The sequence below is a fragment of the Marmota flaviventris genome, chromosome 11 (assembly GCF_047511675.1).
Source record: "Marmota flaviventris isolate mMarFla1 chromosome 11, mMarFla1.hap1, whole genome shotgun sequence".
NCBI lineage: Eukaryota > Metazoa > Chordata > Mammalia > Rodentia > Sciuridae > Marmota > Marmota flaviventris.
This window is the reverse complement of record NC_092508.1, coordinates 97,375,886-97,392,730: the sequence shown is the minus strand read 5'-3', so window position 1 is coordinate 97,392,730 and position 16,845 is coordinate 97,375,886. Positions and strand designations below refer to the sequence as shown.

Sequence of the window (16,845 nt, the reverse complement as noted above, 5' to 3'; positions counted from 1 at the left end):
CTGCGTGTCATCGTGGGCTGCTCAGACCGGCCCACATCACCGATGGAGCGGAGGAGCTGGGGCTGCACTCAGTAGGGGCCGCAAGAGGAGGGTGAAGGTGGGCCAGCGCCCAGGCCCCTTCCTAGTCCACCAGACTCTGGACAAAGCACTCGGACCCCCTTTCACCAGCAGGGTCCCGGTTTTCTCCTGTGTGGACTCCTGGAGTCCTGATACAGATGATGGGCAGGGGTGGCAAAATAAACACACAGGCTTTATTTATTATTATTATTATTTTTTTTTAGTGTTTTGTCAGTTTTTGTTGTTGTTGTTTCTTTGTTTCGTTTTGTTTGAACACTAAGGTTTATTTTCAAACAGCACACGGATGGTCTGCGGGGCAGGGCCAGGCAGGGCTGGTGTCTGCGCCCACCCACAGCAGCTGCCAGGTAAAGAAGACCCTTGCCCAGGTGGCGCGGCTGAAGCTTCAGGCAAGCGTGGCGGTGACTTGGCGGCCCCCAGCCCGCCCTGCAGCCGGGCACACATGCGGGCACAGAGAAGGATGCCAGGAACTCAACTAGGGACCACAGCAGCTTCAGAAACACTGGTGAATTCTACCAGACTGGCCAGGATTGGGCTTTTGGGGGAGAACAACCTAATCTTTGGGAGAATACCTTTCGGCTTAGGTCTCTCGTCTCAGTTTCCCTTTGCTTTTTCAAAAGTTTAAAAACGAAAACGAAGAAAGAGAAGAAGAAAAAAAAAAAGAAAAAAACACACATTTTTTTTTAGGGGGGAAAGGTGTTCTTCACACGCCCAGAGGACTGCAGGAGCTCCGCTGTCACGTCACTGCACCCGTTCCGTGAAGTTCTCAGGGAAGACGCCCCGGCATTTTTCCAACTCCTTGTGCTGGTTCCAGTCACTCTCCTTTACGCCCATGAGCCAGCCTTCATCCTGGTGCAAGGAGAGCACCCACATCACACAGGGATGAGGGACAGAGGGCACAGAACCAAACAGGGTTCCCTGGAATCTCTTGGGAAGATGGTCCCTCTTCCTGCTCTTTGCCTCTCAGCCTGCCCAGCCCACCTTGAAAATGCCTCCTGATGCCTCTTCCTGAGACCTATACCTACCCCGCAGGAGCCAGCCTGCCCTCAATGGGTGGGTTTAGGGTCAAACCTACGCCTGGTTTGGGTGAGCTGCTCTTTTCTAAGACAGCCTGACCACTGCACTGATGTAATCATGCCAAACAACACCCCCAGCCCCAGTCCCAGGGCTTCATACCACCCAGTGCCCACTGAGGAGGACAGCAGCACTCCTTCCAGGTTTCAGATTTCTATATACAGTACTGGAAAGATCTAGAAGCACTCACCAGTTAAAAGCTACTAGAAGGTCCCCAGTCCATCCTGTCAAGCGCTTCACTTCCAACTTGCCCTTTGCTTCAGGGCTGACCCCTAGCAGGGGTCTTCTGCCCAGGGCTTACCCTGGAACTGAGTGACTGTCCATCCCTGCCCACAGCTGGGCCATGCTGCCCCTGCGGCTGGACTAGGCCTGGGAACTTCCTGGATCTTTGTGATTTACCTTTGTGTTGTTATCTGCCTTGTCCCATGTAACTCTGATGTCCTATCTGAGCCCACTCCAGCCACCCCTGAACAAAACCTTCCTGTGGTTGAGGTTCAGGGGTCTCCTTCTTGAAATCCCACCCAGTGAGGGCAGGCACCCTAGAGAGGTCAGTGGAGACGTGGGGGCTTAGGAGAATCAGTGGGTTCAGACCTAGGTCCCTTATGCTCTGCCAGCAGGTGCTCAGTGCTGAAACTAAGGGCAAAAGCCAGACGTCCCCATGGGCACCACCAAACACCCCACAAAGGCTCCCTTGCACCAAAAGTGAAGTCCTTCTGAGAGCCCTTAGCCATTTGAGCAAATCAGCTGGTCCAAACCCATGAGGGTCCTCTGAGATGAACTAATATGGAGAAGCCACAGGCGCAGAAGGCATCTGGAATGAGACCCAGCTGTGAATACAGCTGAGAAAATGGTGGCCTGGCGTGGACAGAGCAGGGCCAGCCTCGAGGGCAACAGCCGGGTGGATGTGATCCCAGAGAGGGGCCACTGCTCAGCCATTGCTCCGTCTACTGCACAGAGGACACCTGCAGGCAGGGACCTGAGCAAGAGGGATCCTGTTTGGGGAGGAAGGTGGCCTGGGCCAGGGGTAGGTAAGGAGGGAGAAGCGGGAAAGAGAAAGCTGACAGAGCCTAAGAGGAAGAAATGGAGGCTGAAGGAAAAGAGGACACTGAAGAGCTGAAAGATGGAGAGAAGAGGGGCAGGGAGAAGAGGCCAGTGGGAGAGGACAGGATGGACAAAAATCAGGATGAGAGTAAAGGGCTTTAGGGAAAGGGGAGGAGCAACCCACGGAGTCCTGGACCACCAGACAGCGAGCCTCTGCTGCCCTCTGCTGGCTGTCTCCGTCACTGCAGCCCGGCACCCACTCACCTGTTCCTCCGGGTTCTGAAAGGGGATCACCAGCACCACGTCACCAGCCTTGAGCTGCAGCTCGTCGGTGTCAGTGGCCGTGTAATCGTGTTGAGCCTGCACCTTTAGAGGTCGGGAGAGTATGTCAGCAACCCCGTGGTCCCCCTCCAGACCAGCACAGGGCAGAGGCTTTGTACCGTGAACCCCTGTGAAATGGTGATGCGGGGCTCCAAGGCCACTTAGTGGGTTGGAGTGGCATAGCAGGGATCCTATGACAGCAAATCTGAGAGGATGGCCCCAGCCCCAGGCACAGTGGAACAGTGGCTGGGTCTGCTAGCCTGGGCTCACCTTGAACATGAAGCCCGGAGGGAGGTCCAAACGGCCGGCCCCACTGCTGCCTTCCACGGTGCCATTCACAGTTGCTGAGAACGTTTCCACCACCACAGCCGGAAGAGAACTCTGGGGACAGGAGACAAGTTAGCTGATCAGGGTGGTGGTGCAGGAAGAACCAGGGCCACCGGGGAGGGAAGGAGAGGTGTCTGTGCCAGGTGCCGGACCAGCCTGTCCCCAAACTCCTCAACGGGAACCGCAGCCTACTGGCAAGTAGCACAGGGGAGCCACAGGCAGGCAGGCAGGTGGACAGACAGACAGACGGTGGACACAGCAGGAAAGAAAAGCAGGGCTTTGGTCCCTGCCGTCTTACGGAGGCTGCTTCACTTGCCGCCGTCTCCCCAGGCTCCTGGGCTCCAGGCGCAGGTTGGGTCCCACCTGCCACCTCCAAGGCCTCTGCGGGCTGCAACATAAATGCCGTCAAGGGGTCAGACACAGGACAGGATGCTGCAACCAGGACACAGGGAACAGGCCAGGGGAGGGCAGCACCTGAGTGGGAAGGCCAGGGATATTGGCCTGGCTGGTCTCCAGTTCTAGCATTGCCAGGACCTTGAATAATCTGGGAGCCCCTGCAGATCAGGCAGGCCCCAGACACAGGAAGATGCTGAAGAGGTGCTGGCAGGCACAGGAACACCAAGTGACGTGCATGCAAAAGCCTAGTGCAGGAACCCAGGATGCCACCCCAACCATGCCTCGCAGGCCCTATCCTCTAAGACATCACCAAGTCCCAGCTGCCTCCTGTCCACCCTGCCTGGCCCATCTGACCAGGCAGAAGCCTGCATCTATGCTCCTGTCCCCACAGGAATGCAGCTCACAGCAGGCAGGGTGGTCCTTTCCCAGCCCTGGACACTGCATCACAGTCAGGGATGCCCCAGCAGCCCCCAGCAAGGGCCCTGCAATTGGGCTGACCTGGGCCAACACAGACTCGGACACTTCCTACCCCTGAAACCAAGTTACTCGACCTCCCTTAGCCTCCACTTCCTCACCTGGAAAAGGAAGAAGCGTGGCTGACAAGATCATAATGAAGATTAAGTGAGAAAATTCTGGAAAGTGCCTGGTATAAACTGGTAAGTGTGCTCTACAATGGTCTTCCCTCCCCCACTCAGAGGGGGCCCTGCACTGGGGTGGGCAAGTGGGAGGGAGGCAAGATGTGACTCCAGCCATGTACACCCACACCCCCTAGTGACCTTGTCCAGGGCCCTCCTGGCTCAGGGCACCATCCTCACCCTCAGGCCCACAGTGGCCTGGTCCATCCTGCACCCCCTCCTCTGGCCTCTTCATCCATGCTAGACCCCCAGAGATGGGGACAAGCTGGACAGGGGGTGGGGGTGGGCAGGCACTTACTTGGGCAGACCCCTGCTCGGCCGTCTGGTTGGGCCAGGACACAGCAAATGTGCCCTCAGCAGCACCAGGCTCCCCGGATGGCAGGCTGCCAGCTGGACTCTCTGTGGGCTAGTGACAGGCCACCAGGAGAGAACGGGGCAGGTGGGGAAGGGAGGAGCAGGGAGGCCAGGTGGGAAAAACGTTGGGCAGGGGCACGAGACAAGAGAAGACCGTCATGAGTGGCCAGAGTGTTGGCGGGAGGGTGTGGGTGCCTGGGGCGGGTAGTCTAGCCAGAGCCCGAGGGCTCGCCTCTCTCTCCCTTCCTTATTTCTGCCTCTGCCAAGGCAATGGTCAGGTGGGATGGGAACCTGCAGTTCGGCATCCACAGAAATCCACACATGAAACTCGCCCTGCTGTTCAAACCAGGTTGTCACTGGCTGCTCAAGTAAAATGCTCTACTGGAATTCCCAGGAGCAGCACTGGGGTGTATGCCCCCAGAGCATGACATGCCACGTCCACTTGCTCCTGCCAGGGCCTCAGCTTGCATCAGGAGGTCTCAAGGACCAAGCCCATTGGGAATTCTGGCTCAACCACCACCAGCCATGGGGCCTATTCCAAGCGCTCCCTGGGCCTCAGCACTCTGAGCTATAAGCTGATGGGTGGCACCTGTCCCAAGTGAGCTGGCCTTGTACCTGCCCATAGTCACTGATCTCGGAAGACAACAGCCCTGCCCTCACCCACCAAATGGCTCCCTGATGCCATTCTGCATTCTTCCACTGCCAAAAAGAGCCCTCCACTCCAAGGCCCTCCTGCCTCACAGGTCTCTGCCCACCATAAAGAACCCAGTCCATCCTAGGTGACCACCTGGCTTCTTGTCCACAGGCAAACACTCACAGGCCCTGAGGGCTATGTCACATCATGGAGGGGACCCTCATCTCCAGTTAAACTGAGGAGGCCCTTTCCCATGGTGATGACCAGGAGAAGCAGTAGATCAGCTACAGAAGCAGCCTCAGTGGGCTCCCTGTGCATGTGTGCACGTGTCTGTGTGTGCTGCTTGGGTGAGTGTGCCAGGTGTGTGCACCTGTGAACAGGAGTAGGGGGTGAGTGGCCTGGGCACACAGAGACGCAGCTCCCCCGGATACAGAGCAAACACAGCTTACCTCCCAGAGGTCCCACGGAATTGACTGAGCGCAGCAGTGGGGGAGAAGGACAGAGTTAGCACGGAGGTTAGAGACAGGAGAGCAAGCAGTCCACAGAGACCCCCTACCCCAGGGCTTGGGTACAGCAGGAACAAGAGCTAGGTCTGCAGCTACCACACCCCAGGTCAGGGAGTGGCTGCCAGAACAGGCAGGGTGCTGAGATGAACCAGAAGTTGCACGAAATATTTAACCAGCCCTCTTCTGAGGGGTGTCTGATGGCTAGTCTGGGTCTGTTTTCTGCCCTGCGCCTAAAGGAGTGACAAGGGCTGAGAGTCAGAAAGCAAGGTGAAGGGCAGGGCAGTGAGTGGGAAGAGGGCCTGGTGATCTGGGACCCCCAAAACCTTCAGCCTACGTGGCCACATAGCAGGTGGGCAAACATAAGCCCAGACCCTGGAAGTTGGTGGGCCTGCGGGTGGTAGTGGGCACAACCAACCTGACCAGAGGGCGTGGGCGCCTTCACAGGGCTTGCCACGGGTGGCAGAGGGTCAAAGTCCAGGTCCAGCAGACTGGCCTGCTCAGAGAAAGGCCCTGGGGCCTCGAACTTGGCAGCAGCAGCAGCAGAAGAGGAAGGTCGTTAGTGGCAGGCTGAGCACCTTCACCTCAGGGACACACAGTAGGTGAATACAGACCCCCATCCCAGGCTCTAGCCCACCCACCTCACACACATATACTAAGGAGCACTATCCGTGGCCACAGGACCTGGCACAGGTCCCCCTCACATAAGGACAACACCTAGCACTCAGCACTGGACATCCAGCAGCAGTCCCACCATGGGGCAGCCACCCCATAAGACCAAGGCAAGCCCCAGACTGCCCCCATCTCCAGCCACTGGATGGGGCAGGTTCCTGTGCTCCTCTTCTTTCTCCAAAAGCTCCGCTGCACACCAAGAGCAGCCCCAGGCCACAGCCCAGCTGGACAGGATCACCCTCAGTCTCCCCAACCTGCAGGCCCCAGGGTTGGGAGTTCTATACTACTTGTCCCTGGGGAACCCCAGTCAAGTCACCCTCTGTGTCATCTACCAACCAGCTGCAGGGATGGAGAAAAAGTTGAGCAAGCCTAGACAGCCTCAGAGGCCAATCTCCAAAGTGGGGCCCCCAGTGCTAGGGGCTTCAGATCCACCTGGGAAATCTGCATTAAAGCTCAACTCCACCCCTGCAGCCACCACCAGACCCCTGTTCAGTGGGCCCAGCAACACGCATAGAACAGGCACAGCCCCAAGGGAGAAGCCCACTGTACAACAGGCCGCACCACTACAGGGGGAGGTCTCCCCAGAGCCCCCAGGGGAGGACCCTTGGATGGAAGAACTGATGACTGGCTTTGAAAAGCCCTCTGAGGCTGGTAGGGGGCTGGGAATGCACCAGCACTCAGGGGACAGGGTGCTTTTAAGGAGGGGCTGGACAGTCTGCAGCCTTCATCTTTTTATGCAAGGGATTTCCTTCTTTCAGGACCAGAAAAGACTTTATCCAGATCCAAAAGAGGATGTGGCTCAGGGTTCTGGCTCTCTTGAGCCCTCATGCAGTACTGGGCGGGTCCGTAGCCCCAAAAGCCCAGGCCAGCCAACTCCCTAGCCCTACTCACTCTTGACAAGCACCCAGCACTAAGAGGGAGTGCCCTCCAGGCCGGTGTCCACCACAGAGCCTCCATCAAGGGCCTGAGACTTGAGGTATGGGCAGTGGCTCTCCAGAGAGGCCTCCTGAGAACACTCACGGGCATCTGTCCCCCAGCATCAGGCCTTCCACGTCAGCAGGTCAAATAGACCTACTCCCCAGAACCAGGGGGGCCCAGGCCTACCCCCAGTGGCTGACTCTCCTTCAGGTCCAGTCCTATCTGATGGGCCTGAGTCGGTAAGGTCACTGCCCCAACTCACAGCCAAGCCATCTCTGAGGATTGAGTACTTAGGACACCAAGTGTCCCAATACACATAGCCTCCAGGTACCTCCCACCAGCAGGGGGCCAGCATCCTCCCCAAGCCCCACCCTGCTTCTTCAACACCCTCACATTAGTCGGCTAAGTCCAGACAGCAACTCCCCTAGTGCTCCCAGGGAAGGGTCATCAGCCACAGCATTGACCACCTTGCTGTATTGCTCCTGGCAAGTGACCCCCACCCCGCACCATGCATGACTGAGGATCCTTCCTCACAGGGACACAGGCTACTCACCACATCACAGCAAAGAAGCCCTGGTAGAACCTGCATCATGGATGGGGACAAACCCACCCCTGCCCCATGCAGCAATACTCAAGGTAGACAGTTGTCCCACCCCAGACCAGAATGGAGAGCCCTACCTCCCTGGATATGGATACAAGGGGTGGCAAAGGACACATGCAGACACATGGGGGGACAGAGACACACAGAGTCATAGTCTGGGTATGAGCAGTCTCTAGCCACATCCTGGCCAGACTCCTCTTCCCTGTCTGAGACAGGCTGTCAATCAGGCCTGAAGGTCCCTCACCTCCTAAATAGGGGCAATGCCCCCTCCTAGAGGGTGTTTGAAAACCAAAGGATGTCCTGCAGGAAGTAGGTGGCACTACCTGGTCAGTACTTGGTAGCTCTCATGTCATCCGTCTCCCTCATCTGAAAACATGCTGGCCAGCATGTCCAGGTCTCCCAGACAGTCACCCTCAGGCAGAGGAGGGCTGTCACTGCTATTCCTACCTCCCTGTGCCTCCTTCTCAGAGAGGTCTGTATCCCTCCTGGGCCGCTGGCATTGCGTCACACAGCCACCTGCCAGCAGTCTTGGTGCCAACCTGTAACCATTGTTCTCTGATCCCACCTGCCCTTCACCATGCTCATGGGCCTCTCCTCCAGGCTTCTGGGCTTATGCAAAGGATCCTGCTGGAGGCAGAGTCGAAAACCTCCAGGGCCAGGCTGCAGGCAGGCCCGAGAAACCCCACGGCACTGTGGCCGAGTCCTCCACAGTCTGGTCTAGCATCACTTCCATCAAAGGTGAGGCCCTGCAGAAGGGAGGCTGTGAGGCCTGGGGAGCCAGCCTCCAGCGGGAAGTTCTCTGGGGGTTGCCCCTGAGTCCATCTGATAATGTGTCAGCCCAATCTGGTGCCAGCGAGAGGTTTCAGCCATGAGCAACACTCCCTGCTGTGCCCTCCTCCTGTTCATACATGGAGGGGCATTACACGTCTGTTAGGACATTTACAAGCCAAAGTCTCCATGCCAGGCCACTCTAGGGTGTCCAACTGCTCTGACCAGCTACTCCCACTGCCCCCACCCCCATGTTATTCTGGCTACAGTCATCCCATCTCCCATCCCTCCCAGACTCTCCGCTATCTCTGCCTATGGCTCTCTGTGAGTACCCGCCAAGCAAAGGTCACCTGCTCCAGGAAACCTTCCCTGACTGCCCTAAGCCCTCCACACTCCCCACCATAGCATCAGCAGAGCTGGCCCCCAGAGGCAAGGGGACAGCTTTCACCTCCGTATCCCTGCATCTGGCCACAGGACATGCTCAGAGATGGATGATGGACAGTGATGGAGGAATGACGGAGGTGGGAGGGCGGATGAATGAGAGAGGCAGGCGCAGACTACACAGCCAGATTCCTGGCCCTAAAGACAGGAGCCCAGGGCATGGGATGGAGAATGAAGATCATGCACGCTCCCGGAGAGCGAGAGGAGGGGAGAAGACTGGGCCGCGGCGGCCGCGGCTGACCTGGGAGGGGGTGGTCACGCTGATCTCGGGGACAAACGTGTCATCAAACAGGCTGAGGATCTGCTCCTGCTTGATCTCCTTGGACGGGGTGTGTTTGGGGGGCGGAGGGACTGGTGGACCTTTCCGGAGCTGTGGGTCCGCAGGCCAGGGGGCAGCGCAGGAGGCAGAGCAGAGCGTGGGGGTCCGGGGAGACAGAGACAAAGCCAAGGTTAGTCACACCCCAAGCCCCAGCACCACGCAGGCAACTGAGGAAAACAAGGTCAATGAAGAGTCACTGCCCCAGACCCAGACACCAGGATTACAGGCCACCCCCAGGGGGGAGACCAAGGCAGGAAGTCCAGAAATACTGTGCAGGAAGAAGAAAAAGGAGAGCGGAGGAAAGAGAAGGAGGGAGCAAAAGAGAGAGCTAAAGAAGGTAAGAGTGACCGCTCAGGCCCCAGGACCTCTGGGTGAGGTCTGGCGCTCACCCCTGTCCACCTCTGCCCTCCCACAGTCCACTCTTCCATCTCCCTAGGCCCAGGGCTGCCCCAGCTCAGCCTCAGTCTGTCCCTAGAGAGGCCAACATGGGGCCAGGCCATGCAGGGCCACACACCTACTCACAAGGTGAGGGAACTCGTGCAGGCCACACAGTCCCCGAGCCTGGGCTTCCCCCTTTGTTGAATACCGGTGCTAATGGTCTCCACTGCCCAGGGCAGCTGGGAGGATTCAGTGAATGAAAACATGGAGAGCACTGGTATAATGTCCAGCCCAGAAGAAGCGCTATTCACTTGGGCACTTGTCCCTACTCTTAGCATCATTATCCAAATTGCCCACTGAATCAGGAACAGCATAGAAACCAAAAGGGTTCTCCCCTCTCAACCCCACCTGGCTGCCCACTCCCAGGCCCCCTGCTGGTGGGGCAGATGGAGACAAAACAGTCCAGAAGCCCAGGCTCTGTCCCACTGGACCTCCCACGCTCCCTCACTGAGTCCTCCCTCTTTCTGTCCCTTTCATGATCCCATAAGAACACCTGGTGGGGCTCCTTCCTCAAGCCCCCGCCAGTGAGAGAAGAGACTTCCGAGACTCTGGAGGCTGAGGACACCTGAGCACCTATCTAGACACGGAAGGAAGATGGAGAGAAAGTCAAGGAGCCAAAATCGGAAAAGCCAGGGAGAGAGGGAAGGGGATGGAAAGGGTATGTGGGGACACAGGAAAGGAGAAATAGTCACAGACCTGGGGTGGGCCAGGGCCACTGCGCCAGCCTGGGCTAGGTGGGGGCCGAAGAGAACAAGGCCCAGGCCCGGGCCCCCGCTGGGCAAAGCCTTTGGCTCCAAACCTGTCCAGGCAAGGGATGGAAGAGGAGAAGGAGGAAGAGGAGGAGAAGGAGAAGGAGGAGGAGGAGGAGGAAGAGGAGGAGGGAGAAGAGAAGGGAGAGGAGGAGGAGGAGGAGGAGGATGGAGACAGCAACATAGGAGCAAGAGAAAGGGGGGGCAGGGGACAGGCCACTGAGACAGCATGCCTACCTGAGATGGGGACTTGGGGATGGAGGCCCCGGGTGTGGCCCCGCTGGCTGCCTCTGGCTCATGGTTCACTCTGATCTCGGGGGTGGCTGCAGGGGAGCCATCTGGTGGAGGCGACGGGCTCTTGTTCCCTTTGGCAGGGGCATTGTCACTACGGAGGCAGGATAAGAAAGGGAGGGCAATGTAGAGAGGCCATGGCATAAGAGAGATGCGCAGACGTGGCGGGTACACGGGTGTATGCCTAAGGACACCTGTGTACCTGTCCTCGCAGATCCTGATGTGGAATTGTGCGTATGTGGGCCTATATGTCCCTATGGATCCGCGTGTGAGAGTAAGTGTACATGGTCCCTGCATGTCCCCAGGGTTCCACATGGGACAGGGTGTGTACATGGTGCCTGCATGTCCCCCTGTATCCACGTGTGGAAGTGTGTGTGCATGCGTGCCGGTACAGGAGAATATGAGGTGTGTGTGTCTTTGAGAATGGGTGGTAAGGAAAGGCCCTGGGCATGCACCTGCAGGAGTTCACAGTGGGGACCTGCCTTGGAGGCAGGAGCTGCACCAGCTGGGACTCCAGACCGGAGGCCTGTGATCCCTGGGGACACAGAAGGCACCTGGTACCCCAGCCTATGCTGATGTTGTCCGAGATCTGCAGCATGAGCAAGCCAGACACTCTAGAGGCAAAGTGAGTCTCCCCAACTACACAGCAGTCCCTCTATCAGGGGGTGGGGACCGCCTCCCCGGCCTGCCCCACAGGCTGCCACCTCTACCCACTGTAGTCCATTAGTCCACCCATGATACCCTCACTGTCTCCAGACCTTCGATCCCCGTCCCCCTCAGCCCAGTGTGCCTCCCCAATACACTCCCAGAGGCCAGGTAAACAGATGGCATGACTTCATGGCAGAAGAGCAGACAGACTCCTCAGAAGAGCAGGGGAAGGTCCTGGGCATAGTGTCCACGCAGTAACACCAGGGGACGAAGGTGTGCACAGCGGCCATCGGGTGTGAAGGATAAAATCATCTGTTCTTGCATACGGATGTTCTAGAATGGCACCATCCAACACAGCACCCACCAGCCACAGGGGAGGCGGGTATTCAATCTAAATTAATTAACACTACGAACTCAAAGCCTCCATTACCCTGGCCACATTTCAGGCATTCACTGTGCTAGCCGGTGCAGATCTAGAAAGACCAAGTCACCTGGTGGGGGCTTGGGGACAATGTGAGAGACATTCCTGGTACTGTCTTGTCTATTTTGAATTTGTTTTATGGAAATGTATTTGCCTCCTTAAAGAGAGATCAACATGACATGTGGTATACACATGTGCTGCGGTGTCCCCTTCCCGAGCCTCCCCAGGCCTCCCCCTGCCACCTTTTCCACCTGTGAGCACCCAGGCAGCCAGGGCCACATCTTCATACTGCCACCTTGCACTCTCCTCCTTTCTACCTGACAGCTCCCTTGGTCCTTTGTCCCCTCCCAACACATGGCACAACCCAGTCCCCTGGGGCAGCACAGCACACGGGGCAGGTTAGGGGTTAGTGGCACCCTCGCAGCAGGGCACAAGGCACATGCATGATGTGGCCGGGTGCTGGCTCGGAGGCCCCCAGCGCAGCACTATCTGCCGGTACCTGTTCTTCTTTCTGCGCAACCGGGAGAACAGTTTACTTTTCTTTCTGTGGGGATGGACGGGACATGGAAGCCTTCATTTTGGGGAAATGCCAAGTGCAGAGGAAGGCCCCTTCCTCTGCCCTCCTGTGAGCCAGGAGAGGCCTGGACAGTCCATCCTTGGGCCTGTTGTCAGGCCTAGTGCCCTGGTCAAACCCCAGTTTGGTGCACCAGGGATGCTGACAGGGCCCAGGCCACAGGAACCCCAGGTGGGCCCAGAGTGCCAGGGAGCGGTCAGCTGGGCAGTGTGCAGCCCTGGAAGAGGAGGGCTGCACCATGGGCCAGCTGGGTCGAAAGCTGGGTCCCAAGTCTCCACTTGCCTCCCTCTGGCCTTGGGTGCCCTTCTCAAGGGGGCAGCCTGCACTGCCCAGGACAGTCACACCCGCCACCACCTCACACACCCTGGGTGTACCCACATGTCCCTCCGCAGCTAGCAGGTGCCCTCCCTAGTGACCTCAGCTCCACCTCTTGGCCTTTATCCCACCCTCCCCTACCCTCCACACCCCTCCTGCTGCCTCAGGCACCGGTGGAGCCCTCTCTCAGTCACTCTTGCATTCAGAGAAGGAAGAGGGGAGACACAGTCACTAGGCAGCACCCCAGGCACCCACGAAGCACCCACAATCACCCTGTGCAGAAACTGAGGCTCATGAGGGTTCTCTGCACCTGCTATGACACGTGCATGGGCACACACACACACGTGCACACACAGAGACACATGTCAATCTCACAAACACACTCGTACACCCTCACATGCACTCATACATTCACACACTTACACACACACTCATACCCACACTGTCACACATACATTATCATACACACTCACACACTCATATGCTCACTCACACACACTCATATACACTCACGTGCACTCATATACTCATGTTCTCAGACATGCCCATACGCTTACTCCCGCAATCTCACCAACATACTCATGTGTACTTTTGTACGCACTTGAATTCTCACACTCTCTCACACACATACACCCAGAAAGGGAGGGAAATCCCAGACTTGCTGTTGCTCCAACCCCACGGCCCCAACCCAAGGCACAGGGCTTTCCCCTCCCCTAGTGTCCTCCCTCAGGAAACAGGGACCTCTTGGGCACCTGGCCCACTGGGGCACCTGCAGAGGACAGGGAGGAGCCCATGTGGAGCATTTCATGCCAGCATCCAGGCTCGGGGCCTCTCACAACAGCCACAGTGGGGGGTGGGCAGTGGCACCGCCCTGCTCTGGAGTTGGGCTCGCTGTCCAGGGACCACTCAGTCCTGGCCCCCAGTGCTGAGCAGGGGCTTCTCCACACCCTGACCGCCCCCTCTCCACAAACGAGGTGGGAAACCCCGGGTTCAGGGACACACTGGGAGAGCAGCTGACCTGCCCTCACCTGCTGCCCTGTCACAAGGAGGCAGGGTCAGAAAGGTTCCCAGAGTCCCAGGGCCAAAACCCCAGGAGACCAAGAAAGGCACTTCAGGGTCCCAGCCACGGAAGTTGGCCATGCCGGAGCCCAGGCCAACCACAGCCTCCCCACCTGCACACACCTGGGCTGGGCCTTGACTGTGAAGGTGTTGCTGCCATGCTGCTTCTCCAGGCTGACCAGCACATCGTTGAGGTTCTGGTTGAGCTGTAGGGGGACACTGAGCAGGTGAGGGCTCCACACCCGTACAGCCACACCTCCCCAGCACCACCTCCTTCTCCCTCTCCCAGCCCGGCCCCTGCCAGGAACAAGCTCCTCTGTCTCTATCGATGAGAGTTGGGAACCTGGACACCAAACCCGAAAAACCAAGGGGAAAGAGAAAAGGGGAATGGGCTTGTTACTAACCGTTATTGTTTGCGGGGATCATCTCTTCTCTTCTTACTACTTATAAGGCTGCCCCAATATTCTATATGAAGTTTGCACTGTTTCAACTTTTGGTTTTGCCATCACTGTTTATCCTAATGGTCAAGGTCGTTTTGCCAAGATGCTTTCAGACCGACAATAACTGCCAGGAATTTTACCAAAGCACAGGCAAGAGGGGCAATTTGTCCCATGCACCTTGCGGTTCTCATTACTGAGACGAGGAAGCTCAGAGCTGAATTTTTCTCCTACTTATACACAATTCTGCCTTGTGCTTTTTATTTCCATGGACTAACTTTAGATAGAGAGATTCCCCTCCCCAAGACTTTTCATAAGCTGTCTCAAATCTTTGAAGGGAAGAAGGAAAACATAGGAATGAATGAGAGACCCAAAAAGGCAGGAAGCCCTACTGAGGGTTGTAAGTCGGGAAAGGTCCCCAGCTGGCTTTTCCTCCACTGGCCCTGGGCTTGTAATCCACCATCTTCAATCACTTCATTCCTCTGGACCCAAGAGACCAAAGTCAGACCCACCCATTGCATGGATCAGGGAAGCTGCCAACACTGGGTTTTTCCAACTGCAAAGTTAAACATCTTTGCACTCCAATTGCCAGTCCAGTCATGGAAATAATACAATGTAGGAATATCAGCTGGCCAGACTGCTTCTCACATCTGGCAGATAAGGCGGGCCTATTTCAACATCTCAATTTTTTCCCCATAAATTGGGAAATCGTCATCATTTCCTAACACTGAGCTCCATGAGCCAATGTGGCCTGAGAACACGTTTACAGTTTGAGGACAGCTGATCCATGTCCCCCAACCTCTCCGACCAGGCAACAACAGGCTGCATGTGGGGAAGGGGCCAGGGCTGGATCTGGGATAGGCAGAGGGAGTCCCTTGAAAACAGGTACCAACCAGTTCCTCCCCACAACCCAGAGAGGGTAGTGGGCTAGTGTACCCAAGCCAGGAAGGCAAGGGGGAGCCTGGGTGGCCCCATCCATGGCTATAACCACCATGGTCAGACCAGGAGGGAGCATGGTCCAGAGGCCCTGAGGCCCACAGGGGTCCCCCCAGGGCCTACCTTGCTCATCTCCTTGTGGAAGTTCTCCTCCAGGCCCGCGATGCTCTGAAATGTATTGACATAGAAACCTACACGGCTGGCGGAGGTAAGAAGAACATGGTTAGTAGACAGCCACGTGGCCAGCTTGTCCACATGTGAACACACACACCCTCATCAGAGACAAGCCCTGAGCGGGCAGGGGCCACCCCAGATGGACACGGAGGCTGGGCACTCCAGGCCAGCATGAGGAACCCCTCCTGGCCTCACCTGTTCCACAGGGATGGGAGCTCCTCCTGGAGGTCCACATTCATCTCCTCAAACACCTTCTGAGCCTTGATGAGCTCCTCCTCAGCCTGGAGGGCAGGATAGGTCATTCCTCTCTCTGGGCCTCTGTCCCAGCCAGCCCCTGCCAGCCCAGGGCAGGCCACCCCCATCCCCAAGGCCAGCCTGTCCCACTGCTACCTCCTGCCAATATGCAGGGACCGGGGCTCTAAGCAAGGCAGAGGGTGGACTGGATGTGGACACTCATCCAGGGGCTCCCACTGCAGCCTTTCAGGGTCCCTACACCCCGGTCCAGGCTGGATGGAGGGAGGTGCTCTAGGAATTGAACCGGCAGAGCAGCCACACAAAAAAGGGGAACCCTGTAACCCAGTGTGGGGGCTGCGTGAGGGAGCACACAACAAGAAAGCTCGAGACAAAGGGCCTAGAGAGTTACCCAGGAGGAGTGCAGAGGCAAGCCTCAGACCCGGCCAGGTGGGGTCCTGCCTGCCTCCATATGCACGCCCTTGGGCTGAGTGGCAGCCCTGACACTCAGTTCCCTGGGCTGCTGCTCTTGCTGACCCTCCTGAGTGCTCCTTCCCTGTTCCTCAGGGCCAGCTCCTGCCCAGCCAAGGCCAGCCTTCCTTTACCTTCCTGGGACAGTCTTTCCCACCAACCCCTCTCTCTTCTGTGACCTACTAGGAGCAGCTGCTCAGGTTCCCCCGGGGCGGGCAGAGGGAGGTGGTGACTAGGAAGAAGGAAGCTAAAGCTGCTGGCAGGTTGGCCAGTCCCCACTCCCCTTCCCGTGCCTCTCGGGTGGCTGACATCCGCCAGCGGGTGGCGCCAAGGTTCCATCAGCAGCCAGAGAAAGGCAAGTCAGATCCAGGCCAGGCCTGGGGAAGGGGCTCTGCTAGTTCACTTCTGCAGAGACACTGCTGGGAACAGTGACTCAGGAAGGTGACTCAGATTCAGGGTGTGAGTCACAGCCCAGGAATGTAGCGGGTCCCACCCAGGGGGGACCTCTGCCAGCAGCCTCAATTCTCAGGCTGAGGCTGGGGCTGGGGCCACCTCCTGGCAAAGGCAACCAGCTGCCTTAACACCACTTTGCCAAAAGCATGCGATTTCCCCAGGCCCAGCCAGTTGCTCCACCCAGATTCAGGCACCAGGACCAGCCCTAGTGAGCCCCTATCCCAAGTATACCTAAGCTAGAGCCATTTGGTGATGGGGTGGGGCTGAAGAAGGGACCACCATGGCTTCTATACCTCCAGGTACTTGAAAGAGTGAGCATGGACTCCTTATCTGACCATTTAAAATCCACCTTATAAAACTGAGAGGTGTAACAGAAGTGGGGAAAATATCCATCTAAACACACACCCATCCCTCAATCAGAGGCCCTCTGAGCACCAGGCCCTGTTCACAGGTCGCAGCCACATTGCAAAGAACAGGGCAGGTCCATTAGTGAGCTGCCAGATGTCAGGGCCTGTCTTTTAATCCCTTTAGGTCACATTCCTCATATTCTGGTTCATAAGTAGCACCTG

The 16,845-nt window shown here is 57.4% G+C and overlaps 1 protein-coding gene across 9 annotated transcripts in view; it reads right to left on the bottom strand.

Annotated features, from left to right (window-relative positions):
* Nucleotides 1-730: 730 nt before the first annotated feature.
* The window catches only part of Bin1 (bridging integrator 1), an 87,670-nt gene continuing 71,555 nt past the window's right edge, over nucleotides 731-16,845 (bottom strand). For 4 of the 9 annotated variants that reach the window (XM_027936808.2, XM_027936806.3, XM_027936807.2 and 1 more), the window contains exons 7-16: nucleotides 15,317-15,402; nucleotides 15,071-15,146; nucleotides 13,698-13,780; nucleotides 10,504-10,651; nucleotides 9,002-9,130; nucleotides 4,168-4,275; nucleotides 3,137-3,226; nucleotides 2,782-2,892; nucleotides 2,455-2,556; nucleotides 731-924 (exon numbers count right to left, since the gene is read on the bottom strand). In XM_027936808.2, coding sequence (XP_027792609.2) covers nucleotides 817-924; nucleotides 2,455-2,556; nucleotides 2,782-2,892; nucleotides 3,137-3,226; nucleotides 4,168-4,275; nucleotides 9,002-9,130; nucleotides 10,504-10,651; nucleotides 13,698-13,780; nucleotides 15,071-15,146; nucleotides 15,317-15,402 — 1,041 coding nt within the window. In that variant the 3' untranslated portion in view covers nucleotides 731-816. Of the gene's footprint in view, nucleotides 925-2,454; nucleotides 2,557-2,781; nucleotides 2,893-3,136; nucleotides 3,227-4,167; nucleotides 4,276-5,306; nucleotides 5,331-5,778; nucleotides 5,887-9,001; nucleotides 9,131-10,503; nucleotides 10,652-13,697; nucleotides 13,781-15,070; nucleotides 15,147-15,316; nucleotides 15,403-16,845 lie in introns of all 9 variants that reach the window. The other 5 variants (XM_027936815.2, XM_027936811.3, XM_027936812.3 and 2 more) reach the window with 5 other exon arrangements.